This window comes from Pezoporus flaviventris, unplaced genomic scaffold (assembly GCF_033815535.1).
Source record: "Pezoporus flaviventris isolate CSIRO_AGI_PZ_B2104156 unplaced genomic scaffold, CSIRO_AGI_Pfla_v1 ptg000035l, whole genome shotgun sequence".
Taxonomy (NCBI): domain Eukaryota; kingdom Metazoa; phylum Chordata; class Aves; order Psittaciformes; family Psittacidae; genus Pezoporus; species Pezoporus flaviventris.
Window position 1 is genome coordinate 3497928 of NW_026892583.1, and position 16165 is coordinate 3514092.

A 16165-nucleotide genomic window follows, 5' to 3' on the forward strand; every position below is an offset into this window, starting at 1 on the left:
AGATTCATGCTTACTAAGAGCATGGAAGGCAAATCAATCTCAGATCATCTTATGAAGGAAGGCATCAGACTGCACATTATCACATCATGTTCCTGCAACTAATTCAAAATGGATCAAGCATAACTTATAAATATTACTGACTAAATTTTGTAACTCATTTGCAGATTACAGGTAAAGTACTACCTTATCCCCATTCCACAAAGTAGTAGTAGTATATCAAAGTACTAATCATGCATGCAGATCGCTTCTACTGATACTCATCTAGGATTCTCAAAAGGTGCGTAACAGAGCATAAACCAACAATCCTTTTAACCATACACAACACAACCAGACTTACAGACATTTATTGAGGCAAGGCGACTTTAAAGTGATGAACAAACTTCTACACCTAAGCACAGCTGTACTGTTTAACTAAACTAATTCAACATCACACCTTTATTCAAACATGGACATACTGAATGGCATCAGCTACAGAGCAGGGACTTCCTGAGAGACAAGGAGTTTGTAAGCAACTTGCCTAAGGGTTTGCCGGAAGAGCTTGGTAACATAGCTACAGAATAGAAATTCAGCTCATGTCAGCCCTCTTAACACCACAGGGAAAAAATCAGTTCCTCCAAATAAATAAATGGCATTCCCAAGCTTATTTTACTGGAATAACTGAATTTAAAATTGGTTTTAAGTATAACTAATGAATGAAGGGGAAGTGAGATGGTGTGGCTGTTCAAATTCACAATTAACAAACAGGCAAAAAACTTCTAGATATAGGTCAGGCCTGCTTAACTCCATAGACAGAGACACAGCCTCTAGAGTTAGAAGCACACTATATAAATCAATCAGGTTAACTTAGGAAACTTGCGACTGAATTTGCAGTGATGGAAACTATACATAACAAGACCACCAGAGAGGAAAACTGTAAGAAGCAGCTGGGATAATAAAGACATAAAGAAAACTGGTTCAGAGATTTATCTGTGCAGCTGGACAATGGCACTTTAAAAAGATAGCCATTTTAAAAGGTAGATAATACTTATCACCTAGGTTACTTTGAAGAGTTAATTGCATGTGTGTAAAGGAGAGTCCTTACTCTTCTATTCACACTGACCTGGAACACACATTATCTATTCATAGTGCTCTTCCTTAGATTGCATCTACACTGCTCACAGTAGCTCAACACAGAGATGCCAGAGTTTATTTTGCAGCAATGAGCTACATGGATGCACTGTAACAACACCCCCCATATGTCGGCTGATCTGCTGAGATAGATCAACTCATCTCAGGCTGCTGTCAAAGAAACAGAACTCTGCAACTTCCAGGTCCCGAGCTAGTATCTTGAGAGAGTGCTGAATTGTATCATGTGGAAATCTAAGCCAACACTGAGCTTAGATTGTCTAAATAAATGCTGCATTTTACAACACAAACACTTCAAGCCAACAGCATGAGGAGAAATAAGGTTTACGGTTCACTGAAAAGGGACGAAGATAATTCTTTCCTCAGTTCAGGCACTTCCACATCTCAGGGCAGGTTTAAGAGCAACAGAGGTCTGAAAGCAGATGCGAGCTTCACAGTATAAGGAATCAAAAGAAAACAAGATTTAATCTTGTGATTTTTAATCTCCTTTCTCTACCTTCCTTTCAACATCTCTGGTGCTTAACAGTAGACCAGAAAGGTCATAAACCAACTTAGTTAATAAAGCTAATGCTTTATAGATCTTCTACTGGATGATCACCTATGCATACATAGTGTGCAGACCATCTCTCAAGACTTGCCATAAGTGAAAGAAGAAATAGGCTAACTTCATTTAATATAAGAAACATAGAGCATTCAGAGTCCCAGCCCAGATCACACAGCTTAGAACTAATTTTATTCCAGGGAACTTCCCCACAATTTGGAATACAAACTCTTCAGGGCCATACTGGAACCTAAACCAGTTTTAATTGAAAAAATCCATTTCAGTTGGTTTGCATAAGAATGCTGTCATAAGGATGGGAAACTGGCCAAAAGACTGCAAAGCAAATGGTAATAATAATTACCAGTTGAATTTTGGATAATTGCTTAGCAGAATGCAATAGTGATCACTGTACATAAGCTCATTTATATGTTTCATTCAACTGAGAAAAAAAGAACACGTAATTTAACTTGCCAATGACACAACCAGTGAAGAACTCTCAAAACACACAATATAGCCAGAAAACATTAGAAAACAAACAGAAAAGCTTATTGGTTTTCCAAAAAAGGACATTTACGGAGATACACATCTAGAATATGAAAAAACATTTGGAAATTAAGATGAGCTGGTGCATGTTCAGAAATATAACTGAAAATGAATGGTAATATGGGGGGGGGGGGGGGGGGAAGACTCGACCAAACAAAACCAGGTTAGATAAGGAGGACTTCCTGTGTGCTGCATTTGATTTCTCAAACTGCATTGACAAAATAGTATGGACTGAATTTAGGGAGAGGCTAGCTGAACACTGCCCCATGTGCTGCTACTTCTACAAATGGTTACTGCAATGCATTTTAGATCCATGTAACGCAGATGTTTTAACTTACAATGCCTGCAGATAGACCTCACCATCTCCAAAATCCTTCACTTATTTCTCCTCATCTTCAGAAATCCTTTGTCCTGACATTGCAGTCATCAGTGGTTCCAGGCAGAGTTATGTTGATAAATCATAAATAGCAACAGCTATAGTTTTAGGGCAAAGGAACTGTGAAGTGAGTAAGGAGTGGAGCTCAATCATTTCAGCCAAGGCTATTTCCCTGCAGAGTGAGCTTCCAGAGAACACTGTATTAAAAAAAACCACAGCTTAATTATCTTTAGGATATACTAGGAGACCTTACTGACTCATGACAACTTTCTTACAATAATATGGTATAAAAATATTATTTGGTTTCAGTAACAAAAAGGAAAGAGCAGAAGATTCTGACATTTGTGTCAATCATCACTGTATTGCTCTATGCATCTCACTAAACAGATTGCCTAAGCTACGAATGGAGATAGTGTAACAGCTTACAAGGGAGGGAGTAAAAAAAAGTAGTGAGGTATTTAATATATAGAGTTACATGTGGAAATATTAGAATTACACTAGTGAGGGAAGGGGGGTTGGAACCTCAAGTAATTTTAACATGCATTAAAACAGCATCTTCCAAAAAAAAAAAAGCTGGGAGAACAGTGGTCCTTCTTGCTCTTCTCAATCTCCATGTTAGATGAATCATGTGGACAGGACATTTCTTTCATCTTTTTGTAAGGAATCTACCCTTCCTGGTGAACTCAAGAACTACTCGGAGAGACATACCACTTCTGTGACAAAAGACTGCATGCTTGGTTGCGGTAAGCTTCTCTTCCACAAGCTCCAAAGGTAGTCAGGCTTCCAATTCCCTAATTCATGTGTGCAGAAGCAAAGAGGCAGCCATTACACCACGTGATGAATGTGTAAAACAAGATATGTTTATGAGGAAGATTTTATTTCAATATGAGCAGTATTTGCTCAGTACTTTTTGTCTGAAGCAGGGGAAGAGTCTGCAAAAAGAATCCTTGGCCCATATAATCCAGCATGCTTTCTCCAGCAGTTCTACACTTCAGTGCTGTGTGCATCTAAATAAAGTAACAGTCATCCCCGAGTGGAAGCAAAAGATCCTGTATCTGGTGTTGAACCATTCCAGGGCTGTATCAATAGTATCAAACAGCAGCTATTTTTGCTCGAAGCAATGGGGGGGGGGGGGGGGGGGGGTGGTGTGTGAAAGGGTGGAAGCTGTTAAAAAGCACTAAAGAAAGCTTGTGCTCTAGAAAAAAGTGCCAATGGTCCTGACTGAGCTTTCTGTTCACTTCTCAATGCATCAGGCCTGGAACAAGTTTCTCAGTGCAAAATTTCTCTAATTGGCTGGAAAGCATTTAAGGAAAAAATCTTTTTAATTAAAAACAGAGAAGCAACAAGACATGAAAGCCATGGGGGTTGGGAGAGGCATATGTTGACCTTATGAAGCTTCACAGCCGAACTCTACAGGGGCTGTTTAAACTGAGAAAGCACAGTTTTAATTAAAGAGTCCTGAGGAACAGACAATTCAAAAGAGCAGGTCAGCTACATTCCAAGAGGTCAATTTAAGCAGAAGCAGAGGGAAAACAAGACTTCTGGTCATTTTGCCTTCCTCTGGGAGAAATCTGTTGCTAACCGACCATTATGCTCTGTGCTTCTCAACAGAAAAGCTAAGCTGTCCTCTAACTACCTCTATGGGTGTTGTGTGCCATTGGTAAATGTTTACAGGAGAGGAGAAATTTGGTGAAGTCCACCCCAGACACTGAATCACATTCTAAAATAAACCTAATTGTGCTCCCAATGCGTGGAATCCCAGATATGCTTACGCATACTTGAAAACAAGGAAGGATCTTGCTAATCTTCTAAAACAAGTGGAAAATCCTGTAAAAACAACATCCAGCACATCACCAAAGAGAAATCCTCCTCTTAAGAGAGAAAACCAACAAACTTTCTCTTTACTTTTTGAAGTGCGCTATGTTACTATCACATTTAGTGCAGCTACTTGTTTTTCCTTGCTATTTGGAGACAAAAGGAGAAATCAATCTAGCCTCCAAACAAAAGTAGTTACAAAGGACACTGTGACTAGAACCCATTAAGTATCAGGCTAACACAGGAAAATTGAACATAAAAGCTGTGAAGAACTCTCTGTGGAGAACTACTTCCCAGTAATTCAAAAGAATAAGGAATTAAGAAGAAAAGTAGCATCTACAGTAGTTTCCCAGGAGAAACAGTAATGCTAGAGCATGGCTCTGCACATACAAGGATTGCCACATCTAAGTATTGCTTCTGTTCAAATAGATTTATCTCTTATTGGCTCTTTGAGAACTCCTGGCTTGATGCCTCTGCTTGGGTGATCAAGGTGTATATTCCAAGTCAAGGCATGGTTACTCCAGCACTGACAGACAAAGCAGCGAATTTCCCTGCATCAAGGAGGAATAACTAGCAGCCAAATAAAGCCATAAGTTCACTCACTGGTGAGACATCATCTACTCTTCTAAGACTCCAATGAAACACTCAGAAGTGGAAATTGGGGGTTTGGTTTGTCAGGGGGGCTATGAGTTTGTGTAAGCTTGGATATTGCATCGTCTTACATCTCTAATTTTATTCTCCCTTGCTTCCCTTCAGCCAGAGTGCAAGCTTTGATGCAAGATCTCATTTATTATGCTGACCTATATCTGCACAGAGCCGCCATTTATGCAGTTTATCAGGAACACATCCTCCACAGATAGGAAAAAACCCACCACTCACTCCTAAAACTGAGGTTCAAATCTGGAATGAAACATAAGTAAATGAGAGGGGAAAATGGCAGTAAACATTTTGCTGGCAAAGGAATAAATAAAAACAAGAACATTCTGAGAAACATGGAAGTTAGTGAATGTAATGCTTTAGACGAGGGAAGACAAATATGCCTTCACAGTTCTTCACAGACATAAATCCATGAGAATACTGAAGCACAGAGGAATCCCTGCCCAGAAACAGGAGGGAAAACTGGGAAGGAGCAGAATCTTGCTAAAGAGGGCAAAGAGCGTATTTTCATTCTGCACATAGAAATTGCATTGAAATAAAATGGATATTCAATGAATAACTCTCCATACACCTGACACAAGGCACCAAGTACAGAAAGATCCTAGTTTAGGTCTCAAAAGCCATATACCAATGGTAATCCAAACTATACTGCTAATTTCAGAACCAGCAGGTTGTTTGTCCCATGCTCTGTTGCATAGTAGAAGATAAACATAAACAGAACTTCTTACCAGAACTCCATAACTCACTTACCTCCTTGTAGTGGGCTGGCCCTGGCTGGATGCCAGGTACCCACCAAAGCTGCTCTACCTACCACTTCCCTCCTCAGCTGGACAGGAAAGAGAAAATACAATGGAAGGCTTGTGGTTTGATTTGAGAACAGGGAAAGATCACTCAGCAATTACTGTCATGGGCAATTGGGGTTGTGGTCAGTTCATTACATGCTGGCTCTGCTGCTTCTTCTACCTCACATGGAGGACTCCTCACACTCTTCCCCTGCTCCAGCATAACCCTGCTCACGGAGGAGACAATCCTCCATGAACTTGTTCAACATGAGTCCTTCCCATGGGCTGCAGTTCTTCATGAACGGCTCCAGCGTGGGTCCCCCACGGGGGTCACAAGTCCTGCAGCAAACCTGCTCCAGTGCAGGCTCCTTTCTCCACGGGGCCACGGGTCCTCCCAGGAGCCTGCTCCAGTGTGGGCTGCCCAGGGGGTCACAGCCTCCTTCACGCATCCCGCTGCTCTGGTGTGGGGTCCTCTGTGGGTGGATATCTGCTCACCATGGACCTCCATGGGCTGCAAAGCACAGCCTGCCTCACCATGGGCTGCACCTCAGGCTGCAGAGGTATCTCTGCTCCATTGCCAGAAGCAGGACTGCCTTGGAGCTGCCTGTCACTGGCTCTATCAGACACGGAGGAAGCTTATAGCAGCTTCTCACACAAGCCACCCCATAACTCCCTCATTACCAAAACCCTGCCACACAAACCCAATACACTCCGGCACATTATACAATGTATAGATAGTGAAAATTGTGTCATCATAAAATGAGACACTGTAGCAACAAACTACCTATAGACTCATGGCTCCATGCAAGCTTGTATAACAGTTTTTGATTTGATACGTATGTATGGTCTTGTGTTCCAAAGAAACAACTGAAAACTAACTTCTAGAATAATCCAGCAGGAATATGTTCCACCTGCCACGCTTCTAAAGAAAGCTCCACAGTGAAAGTCTTTACTTACTTTGGGCACCACTTAGTCTGACTTTTTCCTGTTGTTAAGAAATTCAGTCTATAGTTCAGATCATCAATGATTTCACTTCTGGATGCTGCTATTTGCTGTATAACATGATTCCTCCCACATTCATTCTAAAGCAATGTATTTCAAGGAAAGAAATCCATGTCTAGTCTATGCCTGAGTGCGGTAATAACCATAATTCACCCACCACGTTGCACAGGTTCAGTTTCTTAGTAAATGAGTTCAGTTCTTAGCAGACCATGAGCGTTCTGAGTTCCCCTACACATGAGCATAGCAGAAAAAAATCCCACAGCAAATAAACCCAAAATGAATAAAATGAAGGTTCTAGTCTCTACTGCTAGAGAATCAGAGAAATTGGACTGAGCAGATGAAAATAAAGATGGGAAGTTCTCTGAAGTGATGCATTTCTGTCTCTAGTTAATGTAAACAGAAAACGTATATAAATGTATAAATATACAGGTAAACATGCCATATTTGCTCAAACTAAAAAGCACAGCCACTGGACTTTAAAGTCAGAAAAATACATGTTGAACTCTTGTAAGGCCACAACCACAGCATAGTAACATCCACCTGAGCTTTTACTCCTGTGCTCTCTCTTCCCCTTCAAAGTACTTTGCTGTTTACATTTTCTTGCACAACCTCTTCCATATTCACATAAAACTGCTAAAAGAGAGTGAGATACTGTGTAGCTAAAACTTTTCAGTTCTTTCCAACAAATCCAGGTGCCCACCATTTGGCTAAGATCAGATGCCAGATGGATGAAGCCTGATGAAAACCTGCATTGAAAGTACAGCAGTGGGTACTTTCCATCAGACAGCTTCTTCTCAATTTGTCAACAAGATTTACCACTGACACCCGCAGTTCTGGTGGATGACTTCTTTATTATCATCTCATTCTCCTACAGGAATGTTCTAGGAGTCTACAATTTATCTTTCCTGACCACGACCTGACCTCACTTCAGGTGTGTCCTCACTACATACTGGTCAGCTTAGTACTATACAGAAGCATAGTCAGTCACTTCAGTAGCTAACTACAGATTTTGTCATGTTCAACTACAATTGTCTTCTTTCCAAGGGTCTAATGGCATATGTCAAAAAGTCAATAGCTATTCAGAGTCTTGCAAACTCTGTTCGTCATGAGCAGTGCTGGAAAGCTGAACCAGGAGACGAGGTTTTATCTACACTTAAGAAATGGTCCTAGTCCTCCCTAAAACAAGAAGTGAGGCTGAATAGCCTGAAACAAGTAAGGCTTATAGAAAAACAATCCACCAAAATTCACATTTGTACAGCAACATTCAGTATATTTGCTTAAAATACTAAATTAAAAACTTAAAACCCCGTAATTTTAGTTGCATGTAGTTACATGAGTTTATTTTGAACTCTGGCCAGTTCTGTAATACCTAATATACCAAGTGCAGTATAAGAATAGTTAGACAAGACAGCACAGTGCTGAATAGCTATTTTGGCATTGGAACTTTTTCCTTGTGGGTAGGTGTTGTGGTTTAACCCCAGCAGAAAACACTCATTCACTCCCCCTTTACTCATCCCTGGTGGGATAAGAAGGAGAATCAGAAAAAGGTAAAACCCATGGGATGAGATAAGAACAGTTTAATAATTGAAATACAGTAAAATATAGTAATAAGGGGGTGGGGGTAGGTGGGAAGAAACAGAGGAATAAAACCCAAGAAACACAAGTGATGCACAAGAGCATGAGAGACTGAAAAGTCCTTGATCAAGGTAAGCACTACTGAGCAGCAATTCACCACCCTAGAGCCCGACATGACCCTACCTCCTGCAGGGCTCTCAGTCAAAGCTCTTGGTACCCCAACTGCCCAATAATCTCAGCACCTACTGCCCTCATGTGCCATACCCTGTAGTCTGACCACCTCTGGGTCTGCTGCCCTGCTCCCATCCACCAACCTCCAGCACTTTATTTTTGTCTATACATCCTCACACACAGGCCCACAACATCCTCCCTCTGACAGAGTGTTGCAGTTCTGTAATGGAAGCAGCACTGGCAGCAAGGTGCTTCTACACTTCACGTAATGTGAGCATTTATTAACTATTCCACAGGCAACTGTGCTGGTGTCTCCCTATTAACAACATTAGAACACATTGTGAAGTGTCAGTATTTGTACTGCATCAATAGCCTCACTGATGATTTTATTGTCAAGGGAACAGGACAGCAGCAGATGCTAGCATACTTGCCTCCATTCTTCCCCACTGTTCGGAAACATCTCCAGAAGGTCCGAAGGAAAGATGCCCTGTTATGAGGAGTAGCTTGAACAAAGCTGAACTCACGGAACAAGATGTGTGTTCCTTGACGCACGCTGTTAAAGCTGTGGAGATAAAGTCAAAACAAAAGAACGTTAGAAAGCTGAACCAATGTCAATGTTCTGGGGCCAGCTAGAGCAGTGGCAACAAAACCACTGGCAGTTACATTTTGTGAAACCCAATCTCCAAAGCTTAAACCCATCTGTTCTCTAGAGAGAAAACCATCTGCAAAAACCACACACTGAAATTTAATTATAGGAATTAGAGGCTTGTGAAAGTAAAATTCATTCTAAAGAATCCCAGCAAGGGGTGTCCAAGAGCCACTGATTTGAAACCAATCCATTGGAAAACAGCTGGCCAAGAGTAACTTTTGTTTATCTGACCAGAAGATGCCCTTTCTTTTAATACCATTGGTACTTTGCTGCTATTCTCACCACAGTTTTCTGTGAAGCCACTGAAAATAAAGAAAGAAATAAATGTAAAAAATCCTCTTTACAAGCCTTAAGATTTAATTTCGAGGTCACTGAAACTTGTACGTATTGCATGTACATGCGTCGTTAAAATCTGCTGCGGCTGCCACGAAGAGCAGATGGACACTGCACTAAACAACACCTTGCACTTGTGTATTTTGAAGAGAGTAGTTGGTCATTATGATGGATTGTCAATTTGATATTCACATTCTTGCATTCTAGTACAAATCTCTCCTATTTGAGTTGTAAGCACTTTATGGTAACTTTATATAGCAAGCATATAGAAAACAACCTTTTCCAAGGTTTCTCTGAAGTGTGAGCAGCTCTCCTTTGGGCACGGTAAAGCTCAACATGCAAGAACAATAGGAATGCAAATACAAACATTATCTACCAAAAGGTATAATGACAGGGCTGCCTCAAAGATAGATTTTGTGCATTTCACTCTGCACCATGCAAGTGGGACTAAGCCTTCAAACACTCCAGAGAGATCATTAAAAACATTCACTTGGGACAGCAGCTTAACTCCCCCGCACAGGAGAGAATTAATGAAAAGATGGAAGTTCACTTTCATCACAGCAGAACCTCTCCATAGGCAGCATCTCCACAACAGACAAAATCCAGTGGTCACTGTGAACCCTCTCAGTCTGCAATTTTAAATCATCTCTTTAAATATAAATAGCATAAATCACTTGATCCTTCATCGTATAGGAGAGGGTCTTACATGGGAAAACGAATTATACCAGAGAGAGTCGAGTGAAATGAAAAAGTCCTGTAAGAACTGGGAGGGGGCTGTGGAGAGAAGCCAATTCAATTTCAGTGAAAAGAATCACAATTCCTGGGTTTTAGTGTCCTGGTTCTCAAAGACATAAGAGTAAACAGAGTTTTTTTGTCACGTGAGGTGCAGAACACTGCTTTTAGCCCTCCTACCCAGGAGGAAATGCAACTTAAATAAGTAAAATCACCTTATGATTAAGAAATACTCATGACTTGTGAATTCTGGAATTAGAAATACTCTTTCTGTACATATCATGGTCAAATATATTATTTTGTATTTATGAAACCTTATTCGGGCACCAGTTCTGCATAAACCAGAGGAAAACTCAACCATTGTCTCAAGAGACTAAATAAATAAATCATATGCCTGATCAAAATATGCCAGGATTACAGGAAAGGGCTCCCTTGACTATCGTGTAAGTAAAGAGCATTCATTACAATGTGCTGTAGCTCGCTGCCTTAGAGTGACTGCATTCAGAATAAGGGAAAGTAACTTGAATGAAGTCCCACAAGATGCCTGTGACAAAGCTGGAAATGGGATTTCATATCTTCTCATCCCAACCAAACAGCCTGTAAGACTTTTCATTTCCAATTTGCATTGTTTGGCTGATGATTTGACAGGCTGATGGAGAAAAGAGGGATATGTATAAAAAAAAAGAAACGTGCTGTAATAGGAGAAGGCAGCTTTTAGAAAGATGAGATACGTAAGGGAGATGTTCAGAAAGAGAAAGGAGATGAAGGCACAATCATACAATTAAATGCACCAAATTATGTTGCTCAGAACTTCAGCACATGCAGCTTCTGGAAGCAGATCCTGGCACAACTGTAATGGAAAGGTCCAGACATGGAGCTAACATACTATTAATTCACAGCAGACAGCTCTACTATATTACTCCTTAGTTCTAATAAGTGAAAACTCCAGTCACTTGCATTTTCTGCATGGGATGGCTCTAAAGCTAGCAGGCAGAAGGGTATGATATCATTTGTTGTTGCTTACTCAGTCAAAAGAGTGGGTGGATACGTTGGAATATCAGCACACCTGGATGTGTTGACAGCCAAGTGCCGCCAGCTAGTTGAGTAAAAGAGGTACTATATTGCTTTCATTCCTCATTTCTCGCAATAAGATCTTGTTTAACTATACAATGGAAGGATTTTTTCTCCCAAAAGCTCAAGTCTGCAAGCAGGGGAGGCAGAATTTTATCCCAGTTGCGATGCTGCATTTCAGAGACCCTACTTTACAAATGTCTTCTTATAAGCTGGAAAAGTTCAGCTTAAAGGAGCCAGCCTTTGTTGGAGCTATCCAGCAAGCGGACCAAGGACAAATCAACAGGTCTATTTCCAGGCAGAGTCAAGATTGCTGCAAGAGATAGGAACAGTATACATTTTGAACAAACTGTGCATTTTGAAATTCCTTTTATCATGGGTAGATGATAATGGCACAAAAATAACTTGGCCACATTTTCCTTAACAACTTTCTGGAGGTAAAGCTACCATTAATGTGGCCAGTGGTAACGGATCGCAGGTAAACCCTTCTGGAAGTTACAGAAGCAGTGACAACCCAAAGCTGTTGCAGGTATTCCAACAGCATGTAAGGATTATGACCAACATTTTATGCATGATTTTTAGATATGTGCCAACAGATGTCTTTTCCAGTTTCCCTTGAACACAAAAAGGAAACAGGCTGCAGACTCAGAGGAATGGCTAAAGTAAACAAGATATCAACAGCAAAGCAACACACTCAGCGCTCAACATTCCCAGCAAGTTCAACAGCTGCTGAGATTCTCCCCTTAGGATTTCTCAGTCTTCCTTCTGTCTGCCCCCCTCTCACTGGTGGCCAGAGCTTATCAGCACTTCTGAATGAACCAGGGTACCCCAACAAGGTATCAGCTTGTCCTCAGTCATTTAAAAAGGGGGTTGTGAACCCAGAAGAAGGGAAAATAAGCTTTCACTTCTCTGGTTAACTTCTCCTTTCCCCCTTTTTTGGCATTTTGAGCAGCCATCTGCAAGAGATTCCTTCAAGAAAGCTTTCAACAGCTCTGTAAGCCTCCAAACCTCCTATTGCATTGCCCTGGCCCTCTACGTTACCAGTGAATAGAGCAGGCAAATTAGAGCATTAACAAAAGTTACTAAGGACATGATTTTATTTGTCTTGCTGAAACTGAGACTAGAAACTGAACTGAATGTTCATTAGTTATTTCACACAAGGACTGTTATGCAACTGGATATTCCGCTAACAAAAGAACTTCTCCCTTTCACTCATGAGAATATTCTGGAAAAAGATAAGCAAAGTAAACCAAGGTTCTCACTCGCTGGGAAGATCCAAAGCAGCTTTTGCAGTAAGGACTTCAAGATGCTTACTTTTTCACTCCTTTCCTTTCCATGCCCCAGAGCAGCCAAAGCATAGAACTCTTTCAATGCCACTGCTGAGAAAGCTGCCTCTTGCAGCACACCCAGTCCATGCTTGTGGGATGGCACGTGCACGTGAGAGGAACTAAAAAAGGCTTGGGAGGAGACTGTGCTAGAACAGCCCCAGCTCTCAGAAACGGCTGTGCTGGGAACTCCAGCACTCAGGTGCTGCTTCCCCAAACAGAGCTGCTTTCAGTAAGGCTTTGTCTTTTGTGTAATTACATTTCGGCAGCTTGCCAGAGTTCAGAAACTTTCAAGGACTCTTTTCAAACCTTTGGACTTCTAAATAGACTGTACAAGTCCCAGGATGCTATGGTAACATCCCAATTGAAACCCACTACAGTTGTTAGCCTCTGCTTGCTGAACTCAGGCAAAGCCAAACGTGCACAATGCAGAGAGAGCCCCGAGTCCTCAAGAAGGACAGAAGAGCCTGCCAAGACGCTGCTGTCGCTCTAGCAGGTGCCACCTTTGGTTACCATGCAAAGAGCTGAATGAGTTCACAGGACCCCATCTCTACTAAATAGAAAACAAGGAGCGGGAACTGTTATTCCTTAACTTCCAGCATTACTGCTTGCGTTTTCCATCAAAAGCATGATGAAGGAAGCAAATCACTTTGAAAGCTTATCCTGCTTTTCCAGTGTGAACAACATCCCCTCCACACACACAACTTTTCTTCTCAGTTACACAAGTGTCTAAGTCATTAAAAGAGAATCAAGTGTCTTATGGTAGTCTCAAATGCAAAGTTGCTATTGGACACTACATCTAAACTGACTGAAACATCTGTAGAGAGAAACAGCACAGAGGACCAGATGTCAACATTATGGATATCTCAGGGCTCATTTCCTCTTGAAATACACTCTGGATCAACTCTAGGCTGGTCCCATGGGCTGAATGCTCATTTGCAGTTGGAACACATCTTCCAGTTCAGTTCCATCTGAAAGGAACTCGGGTCACAAGCTCCAAGACTACTTCATGGTGTGAACCAAAGCACAGTAAGTAGGGATAATCAGAAGTATTAGGATTAGAGACTGTGGTACAATAGGTAACAAAGAATTAGCTCTAGCAATGGAAAATACTGACATTCAAAAGGCTTTAAAACCCAGGCAGTTTCTGTTGTTAAATAACTCATCCACACACAAAGCATCCCCAAGTGACCAATCCCACTTACCGCAAGGCTATGATCTGAAACAGCAAAGTGAGGTTTACCTTGCCTGGAATGAGGCCCAAGAGGGAACACTTATAACTGTACATACACCATCAGGAAAAACAAATCCCAGTTTCACTGCTGGGATGAATAAATTACTGCTGCAGGAGTGCAGTTTAATTTTATTCTTCACCTCCTGGTTTAAGTGTACTACACTACTTGCAATATTCACACCAATCACGGGACTGTTTCCCTCTTTGAAAGTAGCAGAGAAGCATCAGCATTCCTCAATTCAAAGCTGTTTTATCAAGTGCTTTGACAAATTCTACAGATATTAAAATTTGGGACAATGAAGTCAGCCTCAAGGAAATCACCATCTTCCTCTAATGAAATTAGCTGTGCTTTTTAGGCACTTCCTCTGAAATGCATTAGTAGTGTTAAGATGAAACAGATGCTGAAAGTTATTCCTGATGACTGGCTTTAAGGAAAAATCCTTTTTTAACAACTAGGCAGATAGGAAATCATTAACACTCAACATTTTGGCAAGACTGGGTGATGTAACACCACAAACAGACTGGATTTTCTGAGATCCTTTCTGTCTCACCCACTCAAGTTTATTTCAGCTGAAGGGTGTGGAAAGAGGGAAAGGAGTGACACAGATTTTAATGATTTGTTTTCAGGCTTCTTAGTATGGGTTCAGCAATCTCTGTATTCATGACAGAGTTAATACAGGTGGTACAGAGATTATCCCAAGTGCTGTTTGAAAGGAAATGAACCACAGCACCTGTGACACAGCTCAGGGTAGGCAGGGAACAAGCTTTCTTATGTTGCTTTGTAGCAAATCAAACCCTCTGGGACCAGTCTACAGTGTGGAGAAGGAAAGGATTAAAGGAGTTGCTGCGCTTGCTGTTTATTACCCAGAATCCCTTTATCTTTTTTAGAGTGTATCGTCCTCCCCCCCCCCCCCCCCCTCATTTTTCCTATGCTAGGTCAGTAATTTAACACCTTGAAGCTTTCAAATCAAAAGCTAAAATGACTTTACTGCATTGAATTATTAGCCCAGGATTAAAAACAAAAAAGGCAAATGGGGGCGGGGGGGATCTCTAAAAACAGAGGCCTTTTGATCAGAGCAGCATCCTGCAGTTTGCTGTAACTCAAGCTGGCCATTCTTATATAGTAGGAATTAAGGACTCCCCCTGCCAGGCAGGGCCCTATTAAAACACAATAGCTGTTTGAAAAGGGTAAGCAAGCTGATATGGATATAATAGACCACATATTGGGGCCCCTTTCTACTCTGAAATAAAGCTGCTTCTTAGAGTTATGAGCTGGGAAACCTAGCATTCAGGAAGATGGGAAAGGGCATACAATGGAAGATGGTAAATAGCCCTGCAGAAGCCCTTCAAGGTGCTTAAAGGAAAAGTAAAGAAGCCTTCAGAGATAAGCATCAATCACCCAGGACTAGCTCTTTCAGGCTGCTCAGGTGGTATTTCAGACCACATGGGGTTTCAATGAGGTTGGAAAGGTCTTGCTGGTATAAACAGAGATTTATTTTTTATAGTAGAAAACACAGGGAGTTGTGCACCACAGAGACAGCTACATGAGTACCATTATAACTGGTTTTATGGAGATCATTGCAAGTTGCTACCCAGGTTCCCACAAAAAGCCCTTGCCCTTTCCCCCCCAAACCTAAAATAAATAAAACAATCTAGAATTATATCTACCCCCAAAAAGATGCAAACTCTCCAGCTAATATATTTAGCATTTGTTCAGACTGGCCCAACTCGACATTTTGGGGCAAGAAGAAAAATCCCTACGGAATTGCTGTATAACCTTCTATATGCTGAGGGTATGGGAGATTCAAGTCCTCAATAGGCTTTATTATCATAGAGCCATGATCTCCAGTCTTTGGCTTCCTTTATTAACCTACAGATGTATTTTTACCCTCCCTGTCACACTGTGGAATTCATTCACTAGCTGCAAGATGCTGCAGAAAGCATGCAGTGAGCCTGTGGCTAGCGTGAGAAGGCAGCACAAAGAGCAACAATATTAAAAGCACAAGCAATGCAAGGCAGTGTTCGGATTTCCTCTAGTAACAGCAACTCTGGAAGTAGCTATGGAGTTGACATGGGCTGGACACTGGTTTTGATACCAAAATGTCAACGTCTACTGAAGAAGGAGTATGAATTTGAAAGTTATTGAATAACTCCACCTATCTTGTGCTGCTGAGATCAAAGCATAATGCCAATGAAGGCAAACCAGATGATTCAAAGCCTGCTCACTCCGCTGC

General features: G+C 41.3%; 1 protein-coding gene across 2 annotated transcripts in view; it reads right to left on the reverse strand.

Annotated features, from left to right (window-relative positions):
- Positions 1 to 16165, reverse strand: part of CSTPP1 (centriolar satellite-associated tubulin polyglutamylase complex regulator 1) — an 84372-nt gene that overhangs the window by 47448 nt on the left and 20759 nt on the right. For both annotated transcript variants that reach the window (XM_061462219.1, XM_061462220.1), the window contains exon 3: positions 9019 to 9149. In XM_061462219.1, coding sequence (XP_061318203.1) covers positions 9019 to 9149 — 131 coding nt within the window. The remainder of the gene's footprint in view (positions 1 to 9018; positions 9150 to 16165) is intronic.